The 21,494-nt window shown below is 43.9% G+C and overlaps 1 protein-coding gene across 2 annotated transcripts in view; it reads left to right on the top strand.

Annotated features, from left to right (window-relative positions):
* Acpp (acid phosphatase, prostate) overlaps nt 1-21,494 on the top strand; it is a 49,134-nt gene that overhangs the window by 12,072 nt on the left and 15,568 nt on the right. For both annotated transcript variants that reach the window (XM_021172578.2, XM_021172579.2), the window contains exons 3-9: nt 1,718-1,804; nt 2,243-2,395; nt 6,318-6,416; nt 10,164-10,256; nt 12,137-12,269; nt 16,653-16,735; nt 19,146-19,249. In XM_021172578.2, the coding sequence (XP_021028237.1) occupies nt 1,718-1,804; nt 2,243-2,395; nt 6,318-6,416; nt 10,164-10,256; nt 12,137-12,269; nt 16,653-16,735; nt 19,146-19,249 (752 nt within the window). The remainder of the gene's footprint in view (nt 1-1,717; nt 1,805-2,242; nt 2,396-6,317; nt 6,417-10,163; nt 10,257-12,136; nt 12,270-16,652; nt 16,736-19,145; nt 19,250-21,494) is intronic.

Below are 21,494 nucleotides of genomic sequence, written 5' to 3'. Positions count from 1 at the left end.
TTAAGTATATGGAGAATCTCCATTTGTCATGAGGATATACCAACTTGCTTTTAATATGCAATGTAGCCTGTACTGAAGATTTCTATCTCAGTGAGATTCCCTGGCTCTTTCTGCAGACCAGTTGAGCCACTGGCTCTGTCTATTGTAATGCTTAATTAGTTACTGAATAGGTTAACTTCCTTACTGCCTTCTCATGGGATTCTAAGCTCTTGGCGGCTTCTGGGATCTTGGAACACTGGGGAGACTAACTATAGCAGAATTTAACCTTAAAAAGCATTTATAATAAAATATTAAAAGAGAGCTTGTAGATCCATACGCCTGACTAATGCGGGAATAGAGTATGAGTATAAGAACGCAAAAACTCCAGGAGGGGAGCGTCCTTGAAGCTCTCTGCTTCGTGAGTGGCCTTTAGGCTTCACAGCCTGTCAAGCTGACTCAACTGGAGTGTATGACACCCAAAGCTGCTCCTTCTACAGTTACTCGGGTCATGGTATATTGTTCCTGCCCAACAGTTATCCTTATCTTTGATGAGAGGTGATGGGAGAGATGCTTCGAAGAGATGAGCAAATGAGCAAGTCTGTCAAGCAATAGCTTTGGGGTAACCACAACCTTGTGACTCTCTGGTGAGGCCCTGGATGAACGACGAACCTAAATGCAGTGCTTCTCAAAGCATGGCACGTTGTTCCCTGAGCCTGAATCATTTGGGGTCCCTGTTAAAAGCTGGTTCCAGGCCACATCCAAGATACAGGGAGCTAGAATCTTAGGGGGAGGTTTGAAGGAATCGAAGTTCAAACAGTGCTTTGGGTACTTTTCTTGTATGCCAGTGCTCAAGAACCACTGAGCTAAGACTGATCTCCGTGATCCACCAAACTCTCTGAGAGAGGTGGTTAAAGACAGATTCCTGGGGCTGGAGGGTTTGTTCAGTGGTTAGACCACTTGCTGTTCTGGGAGACGATTCAGGTCTAATAAGTGACACCCACATGATGGCTCACAACCAGCTTTAACTCCAGGGGATGTGATCTCATGATCTCTGTGGGTACCAGGTACACGTGTGCTGCATGGATACACGTGCAGGCAAAGCACTCTTGCACATCAAATTATAAAAATAATTTTTTTAAAAAGATTTCTGAGCCCCACTCCCAAAGTGTCTAGCTCAATACATCAAGAGTAGAACCCAAGAATTTGATTCTAACATGCTCCCAAGTGATACCAGTCCTGCAGATCCAGAAACCACACCCTGAGTAACAAGCTTTAATTTCTTTTTTATGAGCCAGCAATAGACAGTGATTGTAATAAATCAGTCCATTTGCTAATAAGGTTGAGAGGGACCTTAAGATTCAGCCAGTTCAATTTCAACAGATGGCTGGATTTCATTCACAAAAATCCCTACAAAATGGTCATCCAGTCACTTTGAATGTTCTACCTTCATGGTTCCCTCTATCACACCTGAGATGAAGGCTTTACCTAGATAAATCACCAACTATCAACTGATGCGTGCTATACACAAGCCTCTACGTTGTGTGCTAACAAAGATGAAGGAGTATTCTCAGGGAGTCCTGACTACAGCAACTGTTCTCTCTTGCCTTAGTTTAAATAGGTGGTTTTGCTGTGAAACTGTGGTGCACACCATGATCATGTTGTATATAACAAGAAGAGACACATTTCTATGATAATGGATACTTTTCCTAACCTTCCTTTTTATTTTCTTTCCCCATAGTGGGGCATGGAACAGCACTACGAACTTGGAAGTTATATAAGGAAAAGATACGGAAGATTCTTGAACGACACCTATAAGCATGATCAGGTAAGTTGGGGAACCGGAACATTGAACCTTGACTCCTGAACAAAATTAAAATAATTCCTCATGCATATGACGAATTTACACCTTTGCCTATTTTCTAGAGAATTTATACAAGTTGGAGGTCTTGTTTATAATTGTACTTCTTTTTGTGGGACTATTTTCCCTAAAAATTGGTGAATCTTAGTTCAAGTTTTTATGGGTACCTGTGTAAATACTTTGTCTTAGTGTCACGGGTCAACAGTTGGACTACAGATTGCCTCATCTCATTGTATTTTCCTAGGACTATCCCTCTCGTGACAGATAGGATGGTGATGGTCCCACAGTGCTTGCTGATAGCTTATGCCCCTTTCCAGCTCTTTCCCTGACACCCTGTCAACCCCACGGAAAGAAAACCTCGAGTTTTCTCTAATTTTCCATCTGCGTTGAATTCTCCCACTCTAGATTTATATCCGGAGCACAGATGTCGACAGGACTTTGATGAGTGCTATGACAAACCTTGCAGCCCTGTTTCCTCCAGAGGGGATCAGCATCTGGAATCCTAGACTGCTCTGGCAGCCCATCCCAGTGCACACCGTGTCTCTCTCTGAGGATCGGGTCAGTATCCTGGGTGATCCAGGAGGAGACAATCAGGCTACTGGGGACTTACAGATGAAGCAGCCTGGATACATAGGACAAAAAAGGGCCCAGACAAGCAAGGCTAGGAGCTGAGTTTTTCCTTGGGTTTATTTTGCTTTATTGCCATTCCAACTTTTGGTAATTTCCCTCTCTCTGTCTACACACACACACACACACACACACACACACACACACACACCAGTGTTCTGCCTTCAATCCTTAAGATTTTAGAGCCCAACATAGGTTTCCTATCTCCCCCAAATACCCAAAGATCTCCCTGTCCATCAAACACTCCTCTCTTGTGAGAGTTTTACATTCTGGAGCAAAAGAAATACTCAGAAAGGTTAAAAACAAAACAAAATAAAACAAAAATGTTGTCTAGTAGCCATTGCTAGTTAACAAGGATCAATCGTGGGCCTCTCCCATTCCGAAGCATCATCTTCCTGTGAAACTGTCGCTCTCAGGCTTAGCAGCCTCCAGGAACCACCTTGAGAGTTTTCGGAATGTCCAATGACAGGGACATTCCTCACAAGTCAGTGTCTGAGGGTGGGGGTCCTTACATCAGTATCTTTTAAAATTCTTTTATTATATGTTTATGAGTGTTTCACCTCATGTGTATACACCATGGCTGTGACTGGTACCCTTGGGAGTTGGATCTCCTGGAATTGGAATTTGAGGTGGTTGTGAACTACCATGTGGATGCTGGGTATAGAACCTTGGTCCTGTAGAAGAGCAACAAGTTCTCTTTTCTGCTGAGCCATCTCCTCAGGCCCAACATCCATGTTTTTAAAATCTCCTTAAATAATTTTATGGGCAGCCAAGTTTGAGATATAGCATCCTGTGCCAAGTTGCTTAAAAGGAACTATTTGAGAGAAACTCAACTTTACTCATACGGGGTGAGGTGTGACCAAGAAATCTAACCTTTTCAAAGAAACTGGTATTTAGAAAAAAAAATAGATAAATAAATCTAACCTTCCATTGTAAGGTATAAGAATGTAATACAGATTAACCAGTTTGGAACAAAGAGCCACTCCTTAATTATAGACTTAACCATTGCATGTTTTTATAACTGAGCAGTGTAGACTGGATAACTTATCTAAATACAGAGGTTCATTCAGGTCACACTTTTGAAGACTTGAGGTTCAAAGCATGAGACCAACATCTGCTCAGAATCAGGCGAAGGCCTCTTGCTGGGTTGTGACCTGGCCGAGGATGTCAGATGCTGCGGCAGAGCAAGTATAGCCAAGAACATTTGCTTCTATAATAAATCCCCTCCTACCCATAAAGATCCATGAATCCATCCCCGAGGGCAGAGCTCTTGTGACCCAGTCACTTCTCACAGTTCAGCCTCTCAGCATAGCCTCACAGAAGACCAAGCTTCCAACTCATGACTTCAATAGAAAACATCCAAGTAGCAATGGCATCTCAGACTCTGTTTATTAGCATTGACCGGAACCTTTCCCAGGAACTTCCGGGACATACTAGTCTCCTCTGCCATCTATACTCCTAGAGATTTGACTTAATGGCTATATGAGTTCTACGATTGCTTTGTAGAATTTTTCAAAATGCTTTGTGTAGAAGCAGTGCCTCCCCTGTAAACCCTACTCAAAGTTAATGGTACTAGTACCATTTTCCTAATAATTCAGGGAAAAAAAACAGAATAATGTATTTATATCCATATCTTCACAGAACCAGCAGGGGAGCATCATATTACCAGTGGTCTAAAAATGTTGTCAACAACAACAAGAACAAAATTGTTGTGAACAATACTTACCAAAAAAAAAATCATGTTTACCACAGGCTTTTCTATAGAAATAATGCCTGGAATGCAGTATCAAACCAATGCAAAGCAAAGGAGCTAGTCAGCTTGTAATCCAGACAGCTGGTAATCAAATTACACAATAAAGATGCTGGGGCTATTGGAAGGTGAGAAAAGAAACAGAGAGCGAGGGAGATGGAGAGGAAAACAGAAAATAAAATATCTATCCACAGGTTATGGCTTCTTTTTCATTAAGGGAAGCCAGGTTCTCTGATCAATGAAAAAAATTAACATAATTGATAAAAAAAAGACTAGGCTATTCTCCCGGCTGTGCTGAACGACGCATATCCGATCAAGCTCCGTGCCTAGATCAGTCTGATGAAAGAAACTCAGCATGTATCAAGCACGTGACACACTACAGGATGGTGGGTGATGATTTCAACACCAGCTGCACATACTGAAGGAGTTCCAAGAAGGGCCACAGGGCAGGGATTCAGGTCCTCACAGAAGGTGAGACTGACTAGATCTCAGAGGTAGGAGACGACGTGACAGCGTGTATTTCTCAGAGCTGCCTGGGTGTGATGTGTGGTATATTGAGCCACTGTCCCAACAATGCTTAGAAGGAAAAGATGTGGGCGCCCTGGAGGCTAATTGTTGATGTCATTCAGGGATGACGAAGCGAATGTCTGAGATTCCATGGTCGTAAAAAGGAAGGAAACAAAAATAAAACCAGGTGGCAGGCAGAGTCAGAGAGGACAGACCGGACGCAACTTAAAAGCTTTCTGAGCATCGACTAACACAACAGCATCCTAGTTCTGGTTGTAGACACTGCAGCGAAGAGTGTGACAAAGGGGAGTGTAGTTCACTTGAGATTACTATCTTATTGGAAATAGACAATAAAGAAGAACAGCAATAAAGTGCTTTCAGGTTGTGATAAGTCCCTTGGAAGAAGGAAATAAGTTACTGTAGTGGCTGAGACTGGATAGCTTGGAAGCATGAGGTGGACCAGAAGGACAGGACAGTGTGAGAAGATAGGCTGTGGGGAAGCAGGGTAGAGAACTAGCTGTCCTTCACCAGTCACCTCACAAGGACCCTTAGAAGCCATGGCAAGTTTGGATCTGACTGCAGGTAAAATGAAAGTCTGTGGTAGTTAAGACCCACCCAAATGATTTGGTCTTTGGGACTCCTTTAAAGAGGAGTGTGGCTTCTGTTGGGGACAAGGGACTGAGAAGTCAGTGGGATGGACCGAAGTTGACCAGACAGGAAGCATGCATGGACAGTGACTAAAACACAGAGCCTGAGTCCAGACTGGGGGTGGACAATGGAGATGACAGAAGGGTCTGTTTTAGATCTAGTTTGGAAGTAGACCGATTCTCCTGACCGCCTACAAAAGCAGGTTTATAAACTTGATCTCAGGCAGAAATAGAGAGACTGGCAAAAGGAAATGATTGAAGATGAGGCTGACCCTCTACACACTGAGTTTCAGAACTTCAGGGATTGAAGAGCAGGCGGCCTTGGGATGGCACTCCTCATGAAGGGCTATAGAAACAGAGTGGGTGAACCTTAGAGCCACGAAACAAACTCATGACTCACAGTTGGAGCTCAGAGCGATTGTGAAACGTACACCAATGTTATGACGATCATTTTGCCCTCCTAATAGATTTCTTAATTATATCTCCCACACATCTAACACACACTCTTATTTTGGCAGCGCAGACTGCCTAGAACGAAATCGATGAGCAGTTGATTCCTTTAAGATTCTATCCCAAGCCTCTAATTTATTTTTGCCTCACTTCCGGGGAAGAGAGGGCACGCACAGATGGGCACTTAGCGCAAGATAACAGTCATCCACACGGAAAATGAACCCCTGTGGATATTTACCAGCAACAAGTTCATGAAAGGAAAATAAATAAATCAGTTTCGGCATCAGGGTACACGCCCTATTGCCTGGGGACCTGGAGACCATTTGCCTTGTTGTGTCTGATTTTGGAACCTCTGTTCAAAGGACACATGGATCTTTTAAGGTTGCTTTAGACCTAATGAGGCTTAAAGGGTTGGCACCGAGTCTCTGCGGGCTCTTGCTTGAATAATCAAGGGCTTACATTTTGTTTTGCTCTGTTTTGTTTTTTCTTTTGTCCGCAGTTGCTGTACCTGCCTTTCAGAGACTGCCCTCGTTTTGAAGAACTCAAGAGTGAGACTTTAAAATCTGAGGAATTCTTGAAGAGGCTTCATCCATATAAAGTTAGTGCCCTCTAGCATGTTCTGGGGTGTGACCTGGGTCTTTTTCCCTGTGTGGCGGTCACCAGCCAGCACAGAGGCCAGGCCGGTCCCTCCCAGGCTTCGCCCATGTCCTGGACAGGTGCCTGGTGCATGAGAATGAATGCTTGTTCTGAGGAGGCTGAGGGACCGAAGCCCTCATCTTCCTAAGCCTGAGTATATTCTTCCCTTTTGGGAAGGACTCCCTTTTCAGGATAACACATAAGGTAGGCATAATAATTTGGATTAAAAAAAAAAAAGTAACCATTTGAGTCAGTTACACATCTCTACGGTCCAAGAATTAGAAAACATCAAAAGCACAGTAGAATATGGTGGTCTCTCAATGACCTCAAGCAGGTCACGAGTGACATTGTTTTCTGTGGGGTCTTCCAGTTCTCCCGTGCACAGGAAAGTGATGATGATCATCATCATTGCTTAATAAAATGTTTTATATTTGTAGGAAAAGTATTTCCTCAGGCTTTGGCAAATGTGCAGTATCTTTTTTTATTGGGGGGGGGGTGTTAAGACAGGATTTCTCTGTGTAGCCCTGGCTGTCCTGGAACTCACTCTGTAGACCAGGCTGGCCTCGAACTCAGAAATCTGCCTGCCTCTGCCTCCCAAGTGCTGAGATTAAAGACGTGCGCCACCACCGCCCGGCTTTTTTTTTTGTTTTTGTTTTTTTGGTTAAAAAATGTGCAGTATCTTAATTTACTGATTTACCGTAACGCATTTTTATTTCTTTCCTGGAAGTGTGGCTCACTTGTGATCAATTACCTTTACAAACACTATGTGGTTCGCCATTCTCTGCTAACCCACTCATCTTTTCTCACCAATCTGAGCTCCCATATATGAAAATCTCCTCGTGGATGGAGGCCGTTTCAAGAACTTAAATTCTATTTCTTGTTCTGATTATTTATTAGACCATGGTTTATTGGAACTTAGTGAGCTGTCTGAGTATCTAAAGTCAACTGTCACCCCTCCCTTACTGGTTTGTTTGCTTGTTTTTTTGTTTTTTGTTTTTGTTTTTACCTTTTTTGAAACAAGATTTTTCTATATAGCATGACTGCCTTGAAATTCATACATAGACCAGGCTGGCCTCAGACTCCCCAGATCTGCTGCCTCTGCCTCCCAAGTGCTATGATTAGAGGCCTGCACCTCCACACCCAGCTCCTCTCTGTTCTGAATTTTCTTTACATTGTACTTTTAGCTTCTTTTTAAACTGTAGAATCAGCCAGTATACTATAACAGGTATACTACAATCGTGTATACTACAATAGCATATACTACAATCACATATGCCACTATAGCATATACTACAATCACATATACGACAGGGAAAAGGGAAGCCAAGGGATGCTAGGAGAAATATGGGCTGTGAAAGGGAGATTTATTCTTCTCTGAATATTCATGTTCCCCTAGTTTCAAATATATTAAACTCTTTGGTGGCTTTATAGAGATAATATTAAATTTATGCTAAATTAGGGAGGATCTATAACCATTAGATGTGGAACTTTTTCTAAAAAAAATAATGGTATCTTTGTACTTGTCTTAAAGATCATTTTAGGCTCTTGCCGTGTATTTTTGCATAATTTTAAATGTTTTAAACATATTTTAAAAGACTTTTTAGTTTTATGTGTATGATTGCTTTGCCTACGCATATGAGTGTGTACCACGTGCAAGCCTGCCGCCTGCAGAGGTCAGAGAGGCCTCCGTTCCCTCGGAACTGGAGTCCCTGAGGATGTTAAACCATCAGGTGAATGCTGGGAACTGACCATGGATCCTTTGCCAAAGCAACACGTTTATCGCTAAGCCATCTCTCCAGCCAGTCTTTCTACACTGGGTCTATCTGTTCCAGTTTACAATATCTGTAAATAGCAGTGATTTATCTCCAGTTTTCCAGTATCTGCCTCTCTGGTTGCTTCTCTTGCCTGCTTGTTATGACCAGTAGCTACAGCACAATGTTACACAACACTGTTGTAGTCAGCTTCATTTGTCATATTCTTAATTTATACATTGTCTACCGTTAAGTGCACTAACTTTTGAGTCAAGATATAGTAGTTCTTTCTTTGTTATTAAGCTGACGATGTATCCAGTCCCTCGGCATGGTGGTAACACATCTATAATCTCAGCTTGTAGGAGGCAGAGGCAGGAAGAAAATCGTATGTTTCAGGCTAGCCTGGACTACACAGAGAATTCTAGGCAAGCCAGGGTAAACATAACAACCCTGTCTCAAAACTAAAACTAGGGCTGGAGAGATGGCTCAGCGCTTAAGAGCACTGACTGTTCTTCCAGAGGTCCTGAGTTCAAATCCCAGCAACCACATAGTGGCTCACAGTCATCTGTAATGAGATCTGATGCCCTCTTCTGGAGTGTCTGAAGACAGCTACAGTGTACTTACATATAATAAATAAATCTTAAAAAAAAAAAAACTAAAACTAAACTAAATTTATCTATCTTCTCTGATGTCGTGAGTGCTTTAACCAATTAATTTCTTAACCTTATGATAGATGTTTCAATGTAATCGTCTCCCCCTTTAGATCAATGACTTTATTAACTGTACTCTGAGATTTATTAGAATTGAACATTTCTCTTTACATTTCTCAAATCAAGCCTTTTCCTTTTGTGTGAAATTGTAGTATTTGCTAATGTTTTTTGCTCTGTGTTGGTATTTACAAGTGATGCTGAACCCATTTTAATTTCTGAGCACTCTCCGTTAGCATTGGTATCAGGACTAACACATAAACACTTGGAAAGTTTTTCCTCTCTTTTTAATGGTCCCGAGCAGTTAAACTAGCATTAGAATAAGTTGCCCTTGAAGAGCTTGACAGAGTTCCTCTAAGAAATCATGCACTCTGGAGTTTTGTGCTTTAGCCAGAAAGGATAGGAACCATCTTTCGTATCTAGGTAGGGGTAGGTGTGTGTACACATGCAGGTGTGTGTGTGCGTGTGTGTGTGTGTGTGTGTGTGTGTGTGTGTGTGTGTGTGTGTTCTTCTATGCCTGTGTGTATGTGCATGCTGCATCAGTGTGTGTGTTCTTCTATGCCATCTGTGTACACTTATATAGAGAGCCCAGAGTCATATTCAACTTCGAGTCTTCAAGACCACCCACTTTGTTTATTTGAGACAGGGTCTCTCACTGGGAACTAGGGCTTACCCTTTGCCTGGAATGGCTGGTTAGAAGTCCCCAGGAACCCTCAGTCTCCACCTCCTCGATGCCGTGTTACAAGCTCATGCCACCAAGTGTGGCTTTTCACATTAAGTTCTAGAAACCAAGCTATCTTCCCAGCCTCAGCAATGGGATGTTTTTTTAACAATTATTTTTGTTTATTTGATGAAGTCTGTTGAGGTTAACATTGAAAAGAGATAGTCTCTTGGAAATTTATCCTTTAAACTGTTTTCCAAAAGACTTCCTAGAAATGGCTGCCAAGCTCACAGGCCAACATGAGTCACGTGGTGACAATGTAGACCCTTCTAGTGAGGGAAATGCTTGCACTCCATCCAGAGCTCAGTTCTGTAACCAGAGACTTCGGTGCTTTGCCCATCCTTTCTCTTCTCCCTTCGGGATACTCCTTTGCATGTGTGATACTTCACCCAGGCAGAGTGCTCCTGTCAGCCGCTAGCGCAAACCAGGAACACGTGGCCATAACCCAGCCTGTACCTGCCACTTTAAGGCACTATAAGGAGTAAGCTCAGGTCAGATTCCTTAGCCGCAATTATCTGGTTGTGTTGCAGAGCTTCCTGGACACCTTGTCGTCGCTGTCGGGATTCGACGACAAGGATCTTTTCGGAATCTGGAGTAAGGTTTATGACCCTTTATACTGCGAGGTAAGAGAACTTATCAAAGATTCATTTGCAATCTGGTTTTATGATTTGATACATATCCCGAATCTGGTAAACTCATTTCCCTCTTTCTAAAAAAAAAAAAAAAAAAAATGTGCTGCTTAGATGGCCTTTGGTATTGCTGGCCTTTGGTATTGCAGCGTGGCTCAGGATTTCCGTATATAAACTTGAGAATCTGCACTTCTCTTCTCCCATTACTTATGCGTTTGCCCTTTAGAAAACGGCAAACAAATGTGCTTTTCTTCAAAACATTTCTAGTCATTTACTTCGCAGTCACACTGGAATGCCAGGTTCCTGTTGTTGGATTTAATGGTGGGGGCGGGGGGAGCAATATTGTGATGTTGCTTTATTTATATATATGGGGGAGGAAATTTGCCAGCTTTCTGGATATTAAAACAATTCAGACAACCGTAAGCCAGGCTGCCCGACGTGGCCTTCCAAGGAAAGAACTCCCTGTGTGGTGCAACTGAAATCATCTTCCTAGATGGATAATAGAGCACTAGATAGTCCGCATGCGATGCTTTTCATTCACCGGGCTCCACCTTCTGGTCAAACGGAGTAACTTTTATTCCTGTATCTTGGAGCAAAGTTCTGACCACTGCATACCTCATGCCCACTTTTGACATGGAGGTCACCATGAGTATGCAGGGCAGGAGCTCCCCTCCTACATCCGTCTTGATGAGAGATGACACAGTTTACCCATCTCTGTGGAAGTCAGGTGACCCAGCCATGCATTCTCCCATCCTTTCTCTTTATCATCAGCATTTTTTAAGGCTCCTCATTTTGTCCTGATGGCTGCTGCTTCCTCTCCTCCTTCTCCCTCCTTCTCCTCTCCCTCTTCCTCTTCCTCCTNCTTCTCCTCTTCCTCCTCCTCCTTCTTCTCCTCTTCTTCCTCCTCTTCCTCCTCCTCCTCTTCCCCCTCCTCCTCCTCTTCCTCTTCCTCCTCCTCTTCTCCTTCCCCTTTACTATAGTTTTCTATTTGTTCATTTGCTTGTCCTGGAGATTAAGGCCAAGGCAGGGCCATGCTTCCTGCAAGCCTTACTGCTGAGCCACACCCCAGCAACTTCATATGGTTTGACCTGAGTTATTCTGTGATGAGCCCATGTTACCTGGGGTCATTGTCACATTCCCTGCATCTTCCTTCTGCATCTCTTTACTTCACTCTGCTCTTCTCATAACCTCTTCTCTTCCTTGTTCTCCCCCCTCTCTTTCTCTTCTTCTTTCTCTTCCTCTTCTTCCTCCTTCCCATTCTCCAACTTTTGAAAGCAAAGGAACTCTAACAATGCTTCCTAATAGGTAATAAACATCTGCACAAGGTCTGTATCTTTGTTGCTTGCAGATCCATCATACAATTAGCAAACATTTACTAGTAAATGTTCACTGTGCATGGGGTACGGATGCTCCCCCAGCCAGCGAACTAGAAGCTTGTATTATACTTGTGAAAATTCCAGAAACAGGTAGACTTCTAAAACTGGCCTCTTAAGAAAGTCCTTCTGATTTTCAGGCTACAGCATCTGACCCTCTATGCTTTTTTTGCCTTTATCTTAGAGACAGACCACAGAGGAATGTAGCTTACTGCCTTTCTCCCTCTGACTCACGCTTAGCCAGCTTTCTTATGCGACCCAAGACCACCACCAGGGTGGCGTTGCCCACAGTGGGCTGGCCCCTCTCACATCAATTCCCAATTAAGAAAATGCATCATAGACCTACCTAAGGCCAATCCAATCTGAAGGGGGCAATTCCTGGGTTGAGGCTGCCAGGCCTGCTTGCCCTACTTGTAGGGTGAAGTGGGGAATGGAACTCAACAAAGGAGGTCATAACTCACAACTGTGTGCACACATTTTCCTCTGTTCCCTTTTCTGCAGAGTGTTCACAATTTCACCTTGCCCTCCTGGGCCACCGAGGACGCCATGATTAAGTTGAAAGAGTTATCAGAATTATCTCTGCTGTCACTTTATGGAATTCACAAGCAGAAAGAGAAATCTCGACTCCAAGGGGGTGAGTATTTTTTGTCAAACAAAAAGAGAATGTTGGGTTTGGGGTTGGACAGTCTGGGTCTGAGTTCTAGTCTGGTCACCCACCCAGCGATTGGTTTTACACAGATCACTTTATTATCCTCTTGCAGATATGCTAAGAACAGTATGCAGGAGACACTGACTACTAAAGCGAATGTATGTTTAAGAGACTTAGCCCAAACAGCGCCCGGTGCCTAACACACTGTCCTCCAACACTGTGCTGGCACTGCCCACTCTGGTGGAATGTTTACTTCTGGAAATGAAAGTTTTGGGCTAAAGACAAAATGGTCTTTTCCATCTCTTCCAGAGAAAATAATTAAGGACTTATGTCTGGGTTCCAGGAGAGTGGATTGTGTCTGGTAGCTGACAGGGTGAAGCACAAGTGTGACATTTGGCAAAAGCTGGATATGTTTCGCAAACAGTAGACAAGTTTAAATGATGTCGTCCGCTGGCCTTGAAAGACATCGCGACATTGATCAGTGATCCCACTTCATGGCTGTAGTCTTTGACACCTTCCCATCATGAAGGCAAAGCCAGTAAAGAGGGTGCTGGGCCCTTAAAAGCAGGATAGGGAAGTAGAAGAAAGAAGCCAGGATGGATGGATACGGGGGCCTGCAAGGATGTTGATGTAAACAGGCCAAGACAGGAATGAGGGAGAGTCCGCTTCAGAAAGGTCCTTCTCTGAGATGTCTGCTCTTGGATTATAAAGGCTGGCACTCATGTGAACACACCTGACCTGTTTTCTGGTCAGCCCTTGATTAGCTAGAAAACTTATTTCCTGCATGGGATTTCTGTTGTTGTTGTTGTTGTTGTTGTTGTTGTTTTGAGATAGGATCTCACTGTGCTCTGGATAGCATTTAAGTCTCTACATAGACCAGGCTGATCATGAACTCACAGAGATCTGCCTGCCTCTGCCTCCCAAGTGCTGGGATTAGAGACATGTACCACCATGTCCAGCTTCCTGCATGGTGTTTTACAATACATCCTCTTAGCCTGTTATTACAATCCCGTTAGGTACGTGTGTGTGTGTGTGTGTGTGTGTGTGTGTGTGTGTGTGTGTGTGAGAGAGAGAGAGAGAGACAGAGAGACAGAGAGAGACAGAGAGAGACAGAGAGAGACAGAGAGAGACAGAGAGACAGAGAGACAGAGACAGAGAGAGGCAGGAGGGAGGGAGAGTTGTCAACTGCGTGGTGATTGAATGATAAAGCAGCTGGGCACAGGCCTACGTAGAAAGCCTTGAGGACACAGCAATACAGAACACCTGGGGTGGGGGGTGATCAGTGTCATCTCACATTTGCTGAAACTTTTGTTTTATATTTTGTTTTGTGGATGACAGTATTCAGTAAGATGCACCCATACATACCTCCTGTCTTAGTTAGGGGTTTTTGCTGTGAACAGACACCATGACCAAGGCAACTCTTATAAGAACAACATTTAATTGGGGCTGGCTTACAGGTTCAGAGGTTCAGTCCATTATCATCAAAGCAGGAACATGGCAGCATCCAGGCAGGCATGATGCAGGCAGAGCTGAGAGTTCTACATCTTCATCTGAAGGCTGCTAGCCCAATACTGACAGCTAAGGTGAGGGTATTAAAGCCCACACCGACCTACTCCAACAAGGTCACACTTCCAAACAGTGCCACTCCGTAGGTCAAGCATATACAAACCATCACACCTCCCAAACCCAAGTACCCAAGTGTAGTTCAGGAACATTTGTCTATTCTTGCCATAGACTAGGGACTGGCAAATAACTGCCTGCGAGCTGAATTCAGCCCTGAGCCTGATTTTGTAAATAAGTTCCCACTACATTGTATTTATCCAGCTTTAGTGAAGGCTGTCTACACTAGGCCATCTACACTACTGCTCTCTCCCTGTGTTTGCCCCACTGCTCATTCCTGGTGCTCTCATCTTCTACTCCTACTTGGCAAGATCTGGCTTTCCGTTCCAGGATTGTTTCAGAGCTTTGTATGGTTTTAGCCCCTCGATAAGTGCCATGAATCCACTCCGACAGTTGTGCTGTTAGCCTCTCCCCGCTGCACCACACCCATTCCTTCCTGAGAACCTGCTCTATCGTGCCAGTCACCTGACCTTGATGGCATCCTTGTATAAACTGAACATCATTGCCCTTTCTGGTGGGCAAAGATGAACCCAGCACTTCTGCCTAGCCCTTCGGAGAGACAGGAAGTCAGTATTCATCCTCCAAATGGGGAAGGCCCATTGGAGTCAGAAGTCACAAAGGGATTGGTGGCTGATGCTCCAGCAGTGGTTACAAAGGGAACTCTAATAAGGTTTTACTGAAATAGCCTCACTCATATTCTGCTTTACCTATAGCGACATCCCTGGTACCACTATAAAACGGAGTAGTGGCCACAGACCTACCTGTGCCTCATAAAATCTAAAGCATTTACTATCTGGCCTTGTATGGAAAAGAAAAGTTTGCTAATCTTTGCCGTATGTAGATAAGGAGTCTAATAAGTAGGGTTTATGCCTTTTAATCAGTGATTGTTATCTGATTTATTGATTTAGTAAAGAATGGATACAAAAAACCTAGGATGAGCATCTTGCTACACTGTCCAACGCCCAGCATTTCTGCTTACACACTACGTAACGTTGGACATGTTGCTAAGCCTTGCCGAGTCTCATTCCCCCACATATCCATCAGTGTAGTAGAATTCCAGGCCCTAAGGGTGCTTACAGTCATCAGAACAAGAAGAGAACTTCCCCAGAACTAAAGGGGGTACCATTTTCACTGCCAGGCTATAACCTGACACAAAGGCCCCTGTTGACAAAGGGCCAACGGCTCCTTGAAGGCAGTTTTCATGGTTCTCAGAAACTCAGCGACTAAGTTTAGGATTGATGGGGCTTGAAGAACAATATGAAGTGCCCTAAGTATTCTATGGGGTAGCCTTCCCTGGGCCAGAGACGTGGACCTGTTCAAGATGCAGCATCCAGTTTCTTCCACTCACAGCCAAAAAATTCCAGCATCCACAAAGGGAAGAGGTCACCTTTGCTAAGTTATCAACCCACATGCCTAGGTCTAACTATTTCATGAGCCTTCTAGGGGACAGGGACTGTGTCTGGCTCACTTAGCATGGTTCCTGGCCTGTTATAACTGTTTGTTATGCATTTCTGAAAGTCCTACAGACTGTGGGGATTACAGTCAGAGCCTTCAGTTTTGCTCCTTACCAAAAATAAACATCACCACGACCCACTCCTGAGCCAGAGCACACACACACACCAACAAGGCTTCAAGGACTCAACTCTCTGGAGATTCCTCAACAGAGAAGGTTGGGAGCAAGGGGGCCTCTCTGAGGCAGTATATCCTCAAAGTAGACTCTGCCATTGCTGGGTGTCTACACCCCTACCCCATCCCCAGCCTTCACTGTCTACAGACAAACTGGAAGTGGCAGTTGTTAGTCTACCTCACTCAACCCCTCAGAAGAGTCCAGTGTTTAGATAGAAAGGAAATGAAGATCGAGTCTGCAAATGTGCTATGAGGAAGCTAACAAGGCTGGCTGACCACATGTAGTCTCTCTCTCTCTCTCTCTCTCTCTCTCTCTCTTTGTGTGTGTGTGTGTGTGGTGAGACACACACACCCTGGCTAAGCTAAAGAAATGGTCCATAGGAGATAGTCCATGATCTGTATGTATGTATATATATATATATATATATATATATGTATATGTATGTCTATGTCTATGTCTATGTATATATGGAGTGTTGCTTTCTCCCATGGCCTCCCACCGGTCTGGCTAATAACAAGTAGAAGCCAGAGGTGAAGATTCAAGTATCTGTCATGCCATCATCTCAGGCTGACTTTGAAAAAGGCTAACAACAGAACTGTCTATATAGTCTGAAAAGCATGGAAACTTCCAAGGGTATCAGCCTCCTAACTTGGGCTTTTTTTTTTTTAAAGATTTATTTATTTAATGTGAGTACACTGTAGCTGTCTTAAGACACACCAGAAGGGGGCGTCAGATCTCGTTACAGATGGTTGTGAGCCACCATGTGGTTGCTGGGATTTGAACTCCGGACCTTTGGAAGAGCAGTCGGGTGCTCTTACCCACTGAGCCATCTCACCAGCCCCTAACTTGGACTTTAATGAAAGCAAATCTAGGAGAGGGCTCAGGAGCCCACTCAGCTCCCCTCTCCAAGCTGTGTAAGGCACGGATGCCTCTGAGTTTCAGCTCCACAAGACCTAAATCACACAGCTTGGCATGCAGCAGATTATGAACCAAGATTAAGTCTTTGTCCAGTCTGATAACTCGAAACAGATAGAACTGTCAGCTGTGATTAGACAAGAAGCCCACAGACCACTGTATAAGCCTATGCTTGACTCAGTTCTGTTGATCTTGTCTCCTTTAAGGCGTCCTGGTCAATGAGATCCTCAAGAACATGAAGCTTGCAACTCAGCCACAGAAGTACAAAAAGCTGGTCATGTACTCCGCAGTAAGTATCTCTGTGTGCATTTAGCACAGACATCCATGTTCAGGTGTAGGACATCGTCATCTTGGTGTCTTCATCACAAAGCATCTAGAATTAAAGACATCATTCTGCCCTGGTGGAAGTTACACTGTAATACTAATACCGACAACAAGACAGTCGCAGTCATACACACCAGACAAAGCAACAGGAAATCCACCACAAGCAAGTGCTTTTGCATTTCCAAGGAGGCAGCCAGCCAACCTTCTGCCGCAGGGCATGGGAAAGAGATGCATCAGGCATCCTGTATTAGACAGACCTCAATCATTAAGAGAAAGGGGACAGTAAGCACTTCCTCTTGGGAGTGTGGGACTCTGGCATCGAATTTAAAAATAACAAATAACACTGGTCTACCTGATATAGAACTTTGTAGCTACATGCAACTGTTTAAGCCTAAGCCGACCATAATTACATAGAACAAAGCACCAGGCTAAGTGTGGTAACTCCTGCGTGTAATCCCAGCCTTTAACCAGAAGGCTGAGACAGGAAGATTGCCGAGTCCAAGGCAAGTCTGGACCCCACCAGGCAGTGTTTCTTAACCTGTGGGTCGAGACCTCTTTGGGGATGTGTGACCTTTACCCGGGGGTTGCATATCAGATAGCCTGCATATCCGATATTTATGTTACAATTCATAACAGTAGCAAAATTACGGTTATGAAATGGTAAGGAAATAAGGTTGTTATTGTGGGGTCAAAACAACACGAGGAACCGTATTAAAGGGTTGTACCACTAGGAAAGTTGAGACTCACTGACAGAGAATGTTCTAAGTTAGTCTGGGCTGTATACTGAAACCCTGTTTAAAAACAGAAAGACACACAGAGGTTGGGGAGGGAGGGAGAGGAAGGGAAGGAGAAGGGGAAAAAAGAAAAGGAAGAAGAAAAGAAGGCTTACGGGCCTCAATTGCATTGTCCACATTTTTGGAGCTTACGCAGTCCTGCAGCCATGAGGCCACGCAGCCACGCAGGCAGCATCTCTTGGGCTGGACAGCACAGACTTCTTAGCATCACTGTTTTGTTGGACAGCCTTCAAACAATGCGAACCATTTGAGCTAGAAGGCTTTTAAGGGCCATTTTGTTCTCCATGCCAGTTGTGGTAATGTGTGAAAAGCCACAGAAAGGTGTTCACTGGGGAAGACTGTTCAGGGGAGGTATAACGGGTCAGCACTGTGAGAGTGCATCCTCCTGAGGGTGTCTGGAAGCTGAAGATGGATATGGTGTAGAAGATTGTGCCTGCTGAGGGCTAAATGGAGGTGCAGCACAAAACTAGGATGACAACGGGAGAAGGGAGGGTCAGCTGGGTTATGCAGAAAGCTATGGTTTGTCTGGAGAAAAGGAAAGGTGCCTGAAGACACAAGGATGTTATTCCCATCAGGGACTCTGAATGCAAATGACTAGAGAAACAGCCCACACAGGAAGGAAAGCACTTCAGAGAGAGAGAGAGAGAGAGAGAGAGAGAGAGAGAAGTGGGCCTGAGATTAGACAATGCTGACATCTGTGTAACGTTTCTAAATGGGATTCCAGTTCTAACCTGTGTGCATCCTACAGAGAGTCTCAGCCTTGTGTCTTCTTTTCTTACTGTTTTGGTCCTAACTCCTTTTGAATATGTGTGCACTGCCATACAGCTTAGGCACCCAGATGTATGCACTAAGTGTGTGTGTGTGTGTGTGTGTGTGTGTGTGTGTGTGTGTAAAACCCTTCCCCAATACTGGTATTAAACCCAGGGATTTGTGCACTGTACCAATTGAGTTATATAGCCCCAGCCTCAGACAGTTCAAATATTCTTCCATTTTATAGAAATGCAAGGTACCGTTTACCTAAGATTACATAGCTCACCCATGCCAAAAGACCAAAAACCACTCTGATGTCAACAACCACGGCATTCATCATTTACTTTTTAAATCTTACACTCGCCACTTCCCTACATCTTTAACCTCTCTCAACATCCTTGGTCTCCTATACTCTTCTTCAACTTTAAAATCAAAGATGTTGCAACTATGTGGGAAATGTAACTTAGCACATGCCCCGGACTTTTTTTTTTAATGTGTTGAAAGTCAATACATCATGAAGAAGCAGGAAGGCCCTCTACAGGCATGGGACTTAAAACAAGAAGATGGGCTTCACATTTATTCTACTTAGGAAACAAAGCAAGGTGCCTAATTTCTCTGGATAGCCATTTTTTTTCATCTTTTAAACAAAACCAATAGATGAGTCCATCCTACTGCCCAGACGCGCAAGAGAAGCTCATTCTTTCCCCTCTTCTATGTTTTCACTGGGAGTGTGGAGGAATCAGGAGCCGTCACTATATCCTACACAGGTTGAAGTCTGTACATCTGAATCAGGGAGCAAACAGTAAAATTGCTTGTTTCCAATCTCTGCAGCACGACACTACCGTGAGTGGCCTGCAGATGGCGCTAGATGTTTATAATGGAGTTCTGCCTCCCTACGCTTCTTGCCACATGATGGAATTGTACCATGATAAGGGGTAAGTGCCGCTTTGCTCTTATCAGTTTGGGTCTGTTTGTTTGTGTTTGAGATGGGGTCCTACTATGTATCCTTGGCTACCCTGGAACTCATTATGCAAACCTGGCTGTCTGGAACGCATAGATATTTTTTATAATCCTTTATATTTTTTATCCTTTTTTATTATTATTATTACTAATCCTTGGAGAATTTTATAAATGCATTCAATGTATTTTGGATGCGTTCACCTTCATCTTCTCCTGAACTCCTCCTGGATCCAACACACACACACTTTCCCAACATCATGTCACTTATGATGGCCATTTAATCATGGGTGTGGGACTATCTGCTGGAGAACGTCAATTTACCAGGACCACACCTCCAAAGTAAACTAACTATTCCTCTTCTATAACCCATCAACCCTCTAAGCTCTCAGCTAGGCATTTCTTTCTTGACTTGTTTGTTTAGACAGTGTTTCACTACATAGCTGGGGTCAGTCGGTCTTGAACTCAGTCTGTAACACAAGCTGGCATTGATCCTCCCTCCTTAGCCTTCAGATTGCTGGAGTTACAGACCTATGCTGCTATGCCAGCCTGCTATTATTGGGTCTTGCTGGCTTAAGGCCATTGTGTCAGTCTCTACTTGGTTTGGCTTTATACTCAGAGGGCAGGGATAGTGATAACAATACCTTTGACTCTTTCAATTCTGTGAGCCTTTTATTGGGAAATAATGTACACACAGAAGATAGATTGAGAGAAACATCCAAAGGGAAAGAAATTAATTTTTTTTAAATGAAGGCAATATAATGAGTAGGCAGACATTACATTTTTTTTTTCCTTGCGGGAAGAAACTGTCTGATACAAGACACCAAGAGGCAAAGAAAGATACTTGACGGGTATGTAAAATATCTTTCAATTAAACAGTGCAAACCGCAGTTCCTGTGACTCACATCTGTCAGCTGATGGTCATAAAGTCCTACTGCTAAGCAGTATTAACCCACTGGTAGCTTGGTATGACCCTCCACCAATGACTAGCTTGGCCTCTGAGAGAAGAAAGAGCAAAGAAAAGTCAGGTTAGAGATGTCAGATGTCCTAGTTTACTGGGACTTCAGGGACTTCGGCCATTTTGAACATTCTATGAATACCTTGGAAGACACACAACGGCTGTATCACACACATAGCTGCTGCTGCTGCATCAGTCCCTCAGGAGCAGTGCCAGCAGGACGGTTTCACAGTGTTTATATCATACATTTTGCTATCACAAGACCTGGCTAGATATGAACTTACTACCATTTCAACCTAGGCCAAAGGCAGAGAGCACCTCCCCCGGTGGCACAGCAGAGCGACAGCTGCAACCAGTGCTAGCAAGGCAAGACTAAGTGATGAAATGCAAACTCGCATTTTCACATGAGCTGTGTGCGCTGATTGGCCCAGACCCATGCCTTCATTTACATATGAGGGGCACTGTGATTGGTCCACATACCTCTCCTCTCAATAGATTTGCAGGCTGTTCAGAAACTCTTAGCAGGGAGACTCTTTCCTATAAGGAAATATTAAAACACCACCCAGACTTCATCCTCAGCCAATTTCTTAACTCTTTACAAAGAAAGTGGGTTCATCGTGGTCAGGGGGAGGTAGACACTCTTTCCTGAACCTCTGACTGGGTGCCTGGCATGAAAAAATAGAGCTAAAATATCAACTTAGCTTCTCTTGCTCTCAAACACCTCACATCAAGGGAGAGAAAACCCCCACCGTGGAAACTAGTGAATAGATCAGTAAACGCTTGGAAACAAACGCTCTCCCATTCACAGCCCAGTCTGAAGGCCCCTCTGAGCATGTAGTTGAGAAATCTAGCTAAAACCCTAGCGTCAGCTCTAGGCGTAGGCTGTCTCTTCAGATCTAAGGCAAGAGGCATTGTCAGTTCTCCTCAGCTCTCTCTCCTCTCTGGTGTCTGCACCACAGTCCTGAGCTTACTGGGATGTGAAGTCCTGGGTTGGCATATTGGGGTGTGCAGTTCTAAACTTGACTTATTGGGGATGTGGTCCTGACCTTGCTTTTAGGGAGTGCAGTCCTGAGCTTTCTTATTGGGGTGTGAAGTCATAAATTGTTGGGGCACTAACTACAGTACGTTCTCACTGGCTCACTTTCTCTAAAGGCCTCATTCAAGTCCCTATTATTAACTTTTTCACCAAAAAAAAAAAAAAAAAAAAAAAAAAAAAAACACAAACTTTTATAAAAAGCCACACACAAACCCACAGGTTAATCTAG

This window comes from Mus caroli, chromosome 9 (genome assembly GCF_900094665.2).
Source record: "Mus caroli chromosome 9, CAROLI_EIJ_v1.1, whole genome shotgun sequence".
NCBI lineage: Eukaryota > Metazoa > Chordata > Mammalia > Rodentia > Muridae > Mus > Mus caroli.
The sequence above is the reverse complement of the archived record's forward strand: the minus strand, read 5'-3'. Positions and strand labels throughout refer to the sequence as shown.